The 12,500-nt window shown below is 38.2% G+C and overlaps 1 protein-coding gene and 1 long non-coding RNA gene across 2 annotated transcripts in view; one reads left to right on the top strand and one right to left on the bottom strand.

Moving 5' to 3' along the window:
* Nucleotides 1-3,646: 3,646 nt before the first annotated feature.
* Nucleotides 3,647-12,500, bottom strand: part of LOC118763981 — a 22,660-nt gene continuing 13,806 nt past the window's right edge. Inside the window, exon 4 of the long non-coding RNA XR_004999751.1 lies at nucleotides 3,647-3,659. This is a non-coding gene — a long non-coding RNA (uncharacterized LOC118763981). The remainder of the gene's footprint in view (nucleotides 3,660-12,500) is intronic.
* Nucleotides 5,815-12,500, top strand: part of LOC115212951 (pyruvate dehydrogenase phosphatase regulatory subunit, mitochondrial) — a 64,374-nt gene continuing 57,688 nt past the window's right edge. The window contains exon 1 of the mRNA XM_029781804.2: nucleotides 5,815-7,244. Within this exon, the coding sequence (XP_029637664.1) occupies nucleotides 6,883-7,244 (362 nt within the window). The 5' untranslated portion in view covers nucleotides 5,815-6,882. The remainder of the gene's footprint in view (nucleotides 7,245-12,500) is intronic.

The raw sequence follows: 12,500 nt of genomic DNA on the forward strand, positions 1-12,500 counted from the left end.
ATTTTTTTACATCATTTTAAAAAATGGCTGATTTTGTGACTTAAACTAACTAGATCCAAGTACAATGAATACCATCCTCCACAATTTGTTATTCATATGAAGTACATATGTATTTCAACAATTTCTGTCAAATACGCTCGCTTTCTTGAGCATAAAAAAATCCTCTTCCTGGGTGAAAATAGCTTATATGTCAGATTGTTACACAAGTTCTAGCTGTTTTGATAAGGGAAATCAAAAGGGTTTGAAATGATTTCATCGGCATTTACTTGTACCAAAGAGCACTCTTTTGATAGACAACACGTTGATCACATAAGTGTCACGTGGTGGAAATAAACGCAATTACCAAACTTTCAAGTCATTATTTCGGTTTTTTTTTGGTTTTTTTTATTGCATTTCAATTTGTACATTTGTACTCCCGATTGCGTACAAGTGCATGTGTAAAACGACGTTCTTTATTTTTTAATCATTATCTTCTGACATCAAAATAAGTAGTATAAGTAGTATTTTCTAGGGGGCGGGGGGGTACATTTGTGACTCCAAGGGCCAAAAAGGAGACTTTGGCCAAAATGGGTTGAGAACCTTTGCTTTACACCATTTCACTCAAAATTTGTTTTCATTCTCCGTTTCTGGAAACACAATTACTTTATGAATCTGTCAAGGTTTCAAAAGATCCAAATTTTTTTCTTTCGCTAATTTTTTAGAAAAGAATTCGGTTCACCTAGCTCAGAAATGGTATCATAGTGCCGTTTTTGATAACCGGTTATATGTGTCTATTCACGAGTGATGGGAAACGAAAAGCTGAATTGGATACTAAAATTGCAGGTTCTGGCACTGTAATGCATTCGATCCCCAGAAGAGGAGAGGTTGGCGAAAAAGTCAAACTTGTTTTCATCAAATCGGTTTTCGTGCCTATTCTCATGATCATGGGTATTGGGTGATGACTGAAAGAGTACAATGAGTAAATACAAATGACCGAAATGGTCCCTGGAGTAACGATACTTGATAGAGAAATCAGAGAGTTCTCTCCATGTTGAGCCGCTATTTCTCGGTATTAGCGGGTCACACCTCCGGTACTACGGTCATATGATTAGAATGTCACAGAAAGAATCTTCAAGCCGAGCCAACCGGCAAGAGACCTAGAGGTAAACTAAGAATGAGATGGTTGGTTAACATCCATAGTCTCAGCTAAGCATGCTTGAGAATCCAACTGAAAAGTTTAATGATAGTTGCTTCTGATAGGACCCTATGAAAGAGATTCCTGAGGGCTCTACCCCCAACTGCCCCCCAAGAAACAATGGACAGAGATGAAGGACGGACGGACGAACGGACAGACGGACGGACGGACGGACGGACGACGGACGGACGGACGGACGGACGGATGGATGGATGAATGGATGGATGGATGGATGGATGGATGGGTGAATGGATGGCTAAGTGTGAAATTTGTGTCCAGGGTTTAATACTGAGTGAAACATCGCATAAAGGTTTTTATAATATCATTATTTTCGACTCCTGGTAGACAACCTAGAACACTCGTGTAGTAGAAACAAGTGACATTCCTCTCTACAGCTAGATTTTACTGTTTTTGCCTTTTATATTAAACTTGTCTACCTCTTTATAATGGAGTTATTTACCTCTTTATGAGGACCGTGGCCTCTTTATGAGGACCGTGGCCTCTTTATGAGGACGCGTGGCCTCTTTATGAGGACCGTGGCCTCTTTATGGGGACCGTGGCCTCTTTATGAGGACCGTGGCCTCTTTATGGGGACCGTGGCCTCTTTATGAGGACGCGTGGCCTCTTTATGAGGACCGTGGCCTCTTTATGGGGACGTGGCCTCTTTATGAGGACCGTGACCTCTTTATGGGGACGTGGCCTCTTTATGAGGACGCGTGATTTGGATTTGCGTCGTTTTCTTGAGCAAAAGATCTCATCTCACGTTAATCTGCTTGTGGTACACCGTGAACGTGTACGGGCAATGTCGATTTGATGAGGGACTAAACCACATTTGATCAGTATAAACAAATCATCTGGACAGTTCACGATATTTACCTCCTTATAATAATGGTTTTGATTTAAACACAAGGCCAGCAATTTTGAGTGAAGGTGATTGATTACTCAGTACCATCGGTGCTAGTACTAAAGTGCATGGAGGGCGTGTACTGGCAGAGTGCACACAAAAAGGCACCAAATTAATTAAAATCCAACAACACACAAACTCGCAGGTAACATGGAGCTGAATATTTACAGTTTAAAATTACTAGAAGATGGTTAGAGATAGTTTACATGTTATGTGAGCAGAAATGGCTTTTTAGCCTAGCAAGCGGTTTACAAATTTTTCCACACAGACGACATGAAAATGTTTGTTTTCCCTCTGAAGACTACTGGAAATCTTTTTATTGTGACAATTCACGTTCCTTGTCAACTCAGATTTACTTCAACAGATCATATTGTAGACAAGGCAAGATAATTCATCAGATTGAGACTATAGCAAGTCAGTAGGGGGCCGATATACGTGCTTCCGCTTATGACTAACTAATCCCCCCTTGAGAGAGATAAATGCTGTTACAGCCATTATAAGTTAAGAGAGAAGAGTCATTGACCACAGACAATTCCTTTCTTGCCTTTCTTTTCAATAGAGCATGCTTCTGCTTATCCTCAAACAAGGCATTTTGAGTGGGCATTGCATCCATTCTCCCAGTTTGCATGCGTCACTTTGAAATTCTTTAGAGAGCTACTTATTAAGTCTTTGAAACACATTTTTGGTTTACATTGAGGCCTCTTTACTCCTTTTATCTGACATTATAACATTTGTTTGGGCACGCGTTGATCAGATTCCCTTATCAAAGGCCAGTCCAGCGAAGTCAGTGTCGATGAATTTTAATTTCAATTCCACTCACATCAGCACACTCAAGTACTTCAGCATCCGGTACTTTATGCACCCATTTGACCTTCAGTATAGCGCGCAAACATCGTTAATGAAATCGTTCCAGTAATCTGAGGTGCTTCCTATTTACTGCCCATGTCTAACACGAGAAAGAAAATGGATGAAAGTACATAAACCTTGTACATTGCATCTTTTATGCGTTTGATAGCATCTCTGTTTGACCAAATTTGGCCTTCAAGATTCTTAGAAGCCTGAGATGCGTTTTGAAGGCGATTCGCTAGTTCATCACCTAAAGAACAAACACGGTTCAGCACACTCCCAAGATATGTAAATTTATCTACAACATTCAATTTTGTACTTTGAAAAAAAATTCAGAGTCATAATATGAGATGGAAGCTGGTTGAAACGTAACAGCTGTATCTAAACTTTTTGTTAGCCCAAAGGCCATACAGAATTCATCAAGTTTAAGCATTAGGTGCTGCGTGTCATTGCTTGAATGGGTTACCAAGTCACAGTTATCTACATACAATAACTCTCTTATTAGAAAGACAAGCGTTCTTGTTTTTGTTGACAACCTTCCCAAATTTAAAAATTTAACAGTATTTCTATAATATATACACCTTTTCAGCATTTGCAAGCACAGCCGAAAAGTATAGAGAAAATAACGTTAATCCGAAAATATCTCCCTGCCTCTATCTTCCATTTTAAAAGCTTCTGAAAGAATTCCAGCATAAAATAATTTGTAATGTATGGAAGACAGGAACAATGCCAAAGCTAGGCGTGATGGTGTTATAATCCCCATTTATAAGAGAAAAGGAACACGAAATAAATGTGGACATTCAAGATGAATCACACTCTTTTCCTTAGACAGCAAAGTATTTGCTGGGGGGTTCTCCTTGTGCGATTAAACGATAAGATTTCACCGAAAGTTCTCCTAGAATCTTAAAGACCAAAATAGGGGCCCTTGAAAATGATCTTTTCTGCACGTCAGATATAAGAAAAATATCGAGAACAAAATCAAGATTTAGTGTAGGTTTTATTGATTTAACGAAGGTCATTGATATAGTGAACAGGCATGCGAAAAGGCGGCGAGCTGGCGGAAACGTTAGCACGCCGGGCGAAATGCTTAGTAGCTCCACCCGGAGCTATAGTTGAAGACACTTGCCCAAAATTCCACGGAATGGAACTGAACCCGGGATGATGTAGTTGAGAAGCAACCTTCTTGGCACAAAGTCACGCCTGGTCGCAATATACCCTCGATAAAGCTGTCGACAATCAGATCTACATATGCTAAATAATTCTTCGAAATCTATCGTTTTTTAGAACCGCCTGGCGTTCTAACGTTTCTTATTTCTTTATTGCCCACAAGGGGCTAAACATAGAGGAGACAAACAAGGACAGACAAACGGATTAAGTCGATTATATCGACGCCAGTACGTAACTGGTACTTAATTTATCGACCCCGAAAGGATGAATGGCAAAGTCGACCTCGGCGGATTTTGAACTCAGAACGTAATGGCAGATGAAATAACTGTAGAAATGAGTATTAATTGCATTAATTGCCTCTGGACAAATCAGTGCATTTGGGCCTGTAGTGTTTATATACTGGTTTTACATTTTGGCACAAGGCCAGCAATTTCGGCGGAGGGCTAAGTGTTTAGTTACGTGGAAACTATTTTTAAAAACTGCCGGTCAAACCGAAAAGATCCTAATATTGTTTTTAAAATCTTTGTTGAGATTTGAATTTGAGAACATTTTGTAATCATTGGGCAGAAACACAACACGGCTAAGGTACGTAAGCTCCAATATAAATTCGTTGTATAAGCTTCGCTTTGTTAAGTAATTTCCATAAAAATTTAGCATAATCGGGAGTATTAGTCCACGCAAACATCCAAGAAAGGTACATGCTAGTTGTGAAAGGGTAGGAAAATGTGGAAAATAAAACTGCATAAAACTAGCTTCTCTTTTATTGTTGCAATTGCTGAGATGTTTCATGTTTTTCTTTTTTACTATTTATTTTTATTTTTGCCCAAAAACATGCGAAGAGGCATTTGTAAAATGCCATGCCATGAAAGTTGCGTAAGCTGAGCTAAAAAAGGTTGAGAACATCTGTTTTTACATATGTTAAGTGATAAGTGTCCTTTTGCTTCTTAGGTGCGGTTTTGGATATGTTCAGTGTATGTTAGAGAAGTTTCTGTTGTCTGTGTTGGATTTGAGAAAATCTTGTGGAGTCTAATTGAATAAAAGGCATAACACAACTGAACCGTTTGTACTGTACGGGAATTCGTGTGAGAGATAGTGATGTTGTGTTTAGTCGTATTGTAGACATGCCAGTGTATTTCGGAGCTAACTTTTTATTTGTAGTGGCTATGACAAATTTGCAACAAGCTGTACCCATCGCACATCCCTGTATTCTTTAATTTTTAATATTTTTGTTTTATTGTGTGTATAGATCTAAACGGAGTGAAACCTATGATGATGCGAAGTGTTCTTGCGATTAGTTGCAAGATGAATAGGGGCCCAAGGATGGCTGGAGTAATCTTTGTTAGTTCTAATGTATCGCCTGTATACCACTGTAGTTATTTCTTTTTGTTGTGAACAAATGTGCTGTGAGAGTTATAATACCTACTATTCCTTTAAATATTGCATTTGTTTTCTTTGGCGGTATAATGTTTGGTGTTTTTGAAGGTTGTATAGAAAAGAAAAGGAAAAGGTTGCAGCGAAATTCATAGTTAATAGTTTATCCGATACTCTTTGAAAAATAATGAACATTGGAAGTGCAGAAAAAAATAACATTAATAAATAAATGGATTCAAGTTGTTATTTTATATATTCTCGGTGGAAGAATTAATAAACGAAATAAAGCGTAGAACGGTAACGTAATGGAAAATGTATTACAGGTAACTACATTCGTATGACACCGATTCCTGATCTATTTCGTATCAGCTGTCGGTAATGTGAGCTAGCTATGCATTTACAAAATTTACATTTGTGCACTTTTGTAGAAAGAAGAAAATACTCGAGAAACCCCATAGTACTAGCCTATAAAAGGACTCATGCGAAGGATATGAATATTTAATATAACTTATTTTATTGTCGGGGGAATTTTTTTTTTTTAGATTTTTCAATTGGAAACTATTATATATTGTTCACAGTTCGTTGTTTATGAAAATGAAAATGCAAATAAGAATGACACTGAGGATGAACATTATTAAACGATTAAAAAACGAAAGCGCGTGAAATGGGGACAGACAGATAGAAAGTGTGGAGGTTATTTTTATTTTGAGGGTTGAATACTGTGTAAGTTATCTGCCCGTCTAGTAGTTTGAAATGATTGAATAACCTCCTTGACATTCGAAGATGGCAGCAACCACAACAACAGCTGTGATAGGACAGCATTTAAGCACGAGACGAGGCACCAGTATAAAAAGCAAAATACACAACAATAACAACCAGTAGAGTGAAACTACAAGTGAACTAAGGCGATATCCTTTAAGTAAACAGAGAAACAGGATCAGTTATAGAGAAATATCATCTGGAAGTTTTCACTATAAGAAAACATTCCTATATATTTTTTTAATTTGGAACCGCTTGGATTGCTTTGCTATTTACTATTCCACTTCAATATTTAACGAAGTATTCCTATGAATTTATTTGTGAAATATTTTGGCTGGGTATAATCAACGATTTCTGTTATTATTATCACATGATATTAACATAAACAAGTTCTCGGGTACATCCTATTGCGGTCTGTAAGGAGTAAATAGTCGCTAACTAATTACAAGTAAAATGAATATCAATTTCAAAAATATATATAAATATATTTAAGAATTATGTAAAATACTTATGATAAATTATCCAATAATTGTCGTGTAAAAAAAAACGATTCAGTTGTTGATTAAAGAACGTCGTTCCAGACAACGCTGTTTAAAGTGATTTTCTTGTTGGCTCTCATAACTGTAAGCAACAGTTTATTGGTAATAATACAGTTGTCAATATGAAACCCTTTAAACTCGTCCAACCCACTCTACGGAAACTACGTTACGCTTGTTTAAAAAGGAAAACATGTTACTCCTCATTGATTTTCACCGGCAATATTACTGGAGCTCAGAGCAGACGCTGTGTTCATGGACTCACTCGATGTTTTTCGTCTTCATCCTTGTTATTTCCATCATCGTCATCGTCATTATCCCCATCATCAGCACAGTCATCAACATCAACGGCGTCCAGTTCATCTACAGTACAGGTTCCCGATCAAGCCAGGGTGGTCATCTGCGGCGGCGGTGTTGTCGGCTTGTCTGTTGCCTACCATCTCAGTCAACGAGGATGGAGTGATGTGGTTGTACTCGAGCAAGGAAGGTATTTTAAGAATATTTATTCTCTCTCTCTCTCACACACACACACACAAACACACACACACACACACACACTAACACGCGGAGCTGTTTGTGCAACACGAGGAATCCAATATTTTTTCTATCATTACGACCCCCTTCAACATCAGTTTTTCACCTTTATTTCACCTCTAATTACATCTTTGAATGTGTACGTGTAATTTTATAATATATTAGCTAAAGACAGTTACAAGAGTAGGGGTCCTAGACTACATGGCAAAAGCACATATCAAATAATTTGGAACGAAACTGTCAGCCCTTGAGGAACTCCTATGGATTTCCTCAGCTAATAAAACAAAATACTATCGATTTTACATTTTCTTTTCTCTTTCTTCTGATTTTATGTTTGTAAATATATGAAATAATTCTTGGAAGTAAACTTTAGATTTACTAATTGAACAAGAATACAACTGTAACTGTATGCACTGTAAGGTTCCCTGTGTTTTTCTACTGATCAATATAATTAGCTAAGTTTGGATTACAACAGAGTGCCTATAAAGTATCTGTCTGGATTTTAAACCCCCTGTTTATTGCTGTATATGTGTACATATGTATGTATTTACCATCATCATCATATTTGCCTGTTTTTTTATGTTGACTTAAATAGGGTGAATTGCCACAGTCCAAGTTCTTATTTGGAATTACTACCCTCATAGACAAGTTGGGGGACAACATATCACTTGTACATTCCATTTTAAACAGGATTCCTATGGCCAGATGCCCTTCTTAATGTCAACCATTTTACAAAATATACTGAGGGTATTTTCTTGTGGCACCAGCACTTGAGAGGTTGCCATGTCCTTGACACAACTAAAGAATACTCATTTTCCTACATAATCTCAGGTCAAATGCCAACTGCCATTTTACAGAGTGTACTGGGTACATTCTATCATGAGACCTACATAAGGGAGGTTGTTTTGTTCCTTGTGAAACTTAGGAGTCCTTCCTATTATACATTGTCTCAGTTCTTTTAAAACCTGAGAAAGAAAGTGATGACCAACACAGTGATAGAGGAGAGAGTAAGCATGCAATGAGATGGTCAGAGATGGGGTAATGGAAGAGACACAGGGATAACTATATATTGGTTGTTGGTAGTTGATAAAAGATTGAATAGAAAAACAGGATAAGCAGTTGAAAATAGCATAGTAAATATAAAAAACAACTTTCAGGGACAATAGTGGTTTACTGAGCCGGAAGGTTGTGGATTTTTTATGTATTGAAGTATGATAAACTGAAAGAAGTACTTTTTATATTTCACAGTAGGCGACCAGGGTTGCTGGGTATGCAAGTAAGAATACAAGAGTTAAGGAATGGAGTAGATAAGATCCGGACTACATATGTTTCATAGCAAGTGGAACCTCAGAAGTGGTATCCAAGGATATCTTGATTAAATGAAAGTTTACATTGTCACAAGGAGGTACATATTAACACGCGGAAGATTCAATCAGAGCACTGTCGGAGAGGAGAAAATAAATGTAGAGAGAGATAAGGATTAAAAGGAAAAAATATAAGGGAGTTGGGGGAGGGAATTTAGGGAATATAAGGTAATGAGGAATTTAACAAATTCATTTGACCAGTAGTATTCAATGGGGCTGTTTTGGCCACATTACAGAAATTAGCAAGGGGAGTGGTATTTGAGAAAAAGATGGTGTGGAGGGAAGAAGGTGGGGAAATATTTTTGATCAAGGTGGAGATAAAAAGTGTGCAGGAAGAAAGCAAGAGAGAATGAGAAATTTGAGCATGATCATTTGACCACTAGTATTCAATAGGGCTGTTTTGGCCACATTACAGAAATTAGCAAGGGGAGTGGTTGTAGAAAAATAAAATAATGTGGAGGGAAGAGGATGGAGAGATGTTTTTGGTCAAGGGGGAGAATGGGGAAGAATTGTGGTTTTCGATTGAGGAGTGTATATGTGTGCAGTAAGCATGCTTACGGTATGAAATAGTAGTATGTTGGCATATGTACTTGTAAGTTTATGAAGGGAGGGGGATAGGAAAGGGGAGGTAGGTGAAATAAAAGAAAAAAAATTTTTAAATGGTAAGAAAAAATACAGAGGGAGGTATGTAAATGACAATAAGGAATTGAAGGGAAAATATATTGTTGGTTTAATACAGTGCTTTTCAAACTTTTTGCTGGAGCGGAACCCCAAGGAAACATTCCACTGGCTCAAGGAACCCCTGTGCAATAATTTAATAGTCTTATGCACACATATCTGGACAGGAGAATTAAAAATTACTGCCGATTTTAGCAGTTTTGTAACTTCTTGCAGAACCCCTGGACTGTACTGGCGGAACCCTGGTTTAATACATAGTGGTAGTGAGGGTAAATAAGAGGGAAAATTTATGAAGGTTGGGGAAAAGGCAGGGTGGAGTTGTTATTTGTATTTTGAGAATAGATTTAGTGACTGACTAGCAGAGGTGCCCACTGTTGCTCGGGATTACAATGGCATAGTTTCTTCTTCTTTTACTTTTTTCAGTCATGCGACTGCAGCCATGCTGGAGCACTGCCTTTAGTCAAACAAATCAATCCCAGGACTTATTCTTTGTAAGCCTAGTACTTATTCTATTGGTGGCTTTTGCCAAACTGCTTGGTTACAGGGACGTAAACACAGCAACATCGGTTGTCAAGTGATGGTTGGGGTACAAACACAGACACACACACGCACACAAATATACACATATATATGACAGACTTCTTTCAGTTTCCATGTATGAAATCCACTCACAAGGCTTTGGTTGGCCTGACATAAAAGTATATACATATACATATATATATACACACACATATACAAACACACACACACACATATGTACATATATATCAATATATACATATATGGACATATATATATGCACATATATAGACATATATATGTACATATATATATATATATATATATATATATATACATATATATGTACAAATATATCATCATCATCATCATCGTTTAATGTCCGTTTTCCATGCTAGCATGGGTTGGATGGTTCGACCGGGATCAAGGAAGCCAGGAGGCTGTACCAGGCTCCAGTCTGATCTGGCAGTGTTTCTACAGCTAGATGCCCTTCCTAGCGCCAACCACTCTGTGAGTGTAGTGGGTGCTTTTTATGTGCCACCGGCACAGGTGCCAACGGAGGCTGGCAACAGCCATGATCGATTGGTGCTTTTTACGTGCCACCAGCATGGAAGCCAGTCAAGGCGGTACTGGCATCGGCCAGGTACGGGTAGTGCTTTTTATGTGCCACCAGCACAGGTATCACAACTACAATTTCCATTTGATCTTTTGATGTTGATGTACTTGACTCAGTAGGTCTCCTCAAGCACAGCAGGTCATCCTATGATCCAAGGTAAGCACAGCAGGCCATCCTGCGATCCAAGGCATTTTGGATGGGCTGGGGCTTCTATGTGAAGCTGGTGCAGGAAACAGCCATGAACTCATGTTATTTGTTGGGTCTTCGCAGTCACAGCATATCTCCAGAGGTTTTGGTCTTTCATCATTGCTTCTGTGAGACCCAACATTCGAAGGTCATGCTTGACCACCTCATCTCATGTCTTCCTGGGTCTACCTCTACCCCGGATTCCTTCAACTGTTTGGGAGTGGCATTTCTTCACACATCTCTCCTCATCTATCCGTAGTACATGACCATACCAGAGCAGACGTCTCTCTTGCATGCCACATCCAATGCTTCTTATGTCCAGCATTTCTCTCAGGGCACTTACACTCTGTCGTGTATGCACACTGACATTACACATCCAGCGGATCATGCTAGCTTCATTTCTTTCAAGCCTACGCAAGTCCTCTGCAGTCACAGCCCATGTTTCACTGCCGTGAAGTAAGGCAGTTTGCACACATGCGTCGTACAATCCACCTTTCACTCTGAGCAAGAGACTCTTTGTCACCAGTAGGGGTAGGAGCTTTCTAAATTTTGCCCAGGCCATTCTTATTCTAGTGGTAGCACTCTCTGAGCATCCACCCCCACTACTAACTTGGTCACCTAGGTAGCGGAAAGAAACAGACATTCACAGACCACATACATATATGTACATACATATAGATATAAGACAAGCTTCTTTCAGTTTCCATCTATTTAGTTCAAAAGCCAACTTCTTACCACGCTACCATACCTGCACCTGATATAAACAATCTAATTTTGGTGGTTGGATATGATACAACTGACCTTCATAAAATGACTTACAGGGCAATATTTGTTTAATTTATAGACACAAATCATTTATTTTTCGTTGAGCTGTCATTCAAGTCGAAAATTTTCAGACTACTGCCACCCTGACATAATGTGGTCACAGAGAAGTCATGCCTTCAAAATTGCTTATCATTTACAAGCAATAACATATGATCAACATTGAAGTGAAAGTTTCAATTTCTGAATGTGTAAACAGTGAGACACTGGCAGGGAGAGGGATGATTTCTAGAAATAAAAAGGTCGGAATGAAAGCTTTTAAAATATTTATCTTTCAAACTTTTCAGAATCAGGATCCAGTCAGTTATTCTCATGATTCAGACTTATTTGACTATTTACTTTTGTTTATTCCAATTCATGTGCTTCGTGTAATAAGAGCAGAGAGACATCACACAGCAAAATATAAACAAAAGAAAAAGAGAGCAAACTGCTTGAAAATAGGACAGTTTTCTCATAAATATAATTATGAAGTTATCTACTTAGGCACAGGAGTGGCTATGTGGTAAGTAGCTTGCTTACCAACCACATAGTTGGGCAAGTGTCTTCTACTATAGCCTCGGGCCAACCAAAGCCTTGTGAGTGGATTTGGTAGATGGAAACTGAAAGAAGCCCGTCGTATATATATATATATGTATATATGCATGTGTGTGTGTTGACAACCGATGCTGGTGTGTTTACATCCCCGTAACTTAGCAGTTTGGCAAAAGAGACCGATAGAATAAGTACTAGGCTTACAAAGAATAGGTCCTGGGGTCGATTTGCTCGACTAAAGGCAGTGCTCCAGCATGAAGTAAAAACGTACTATAATATATTATAACCTATATTGGCTAATAATTCATTTAGTACACTAGTATTTAAACAAAATATAAATAACTTATGTAAAAAAAAAAAAAAAGGCATAGTTGTGTGGTTTAGATGCTTGCTTTGCAATCATGTGGCTCTTTGTAATTTATAAGAGTTTTGGCTCTGACAGTGATATATTGTTATTGTTGTTGATCAATCAGACTAATTAGATCATTCAAGC

This window comes from Octopus sinensis, linkage group LG6 (genome assembly GCF_006345805.1).
Source record: "Octopus sinensis linkage group LG6, ASM634580v1, whole genome shotgun sequence".
NCBI classification, from domain to species: domain Eukaryota; kingdom Metazoa; phylum Mollusca; class Cephalopoda; order Octopoda; family Octopodidae; genus Octopus; species Octopus sinensis.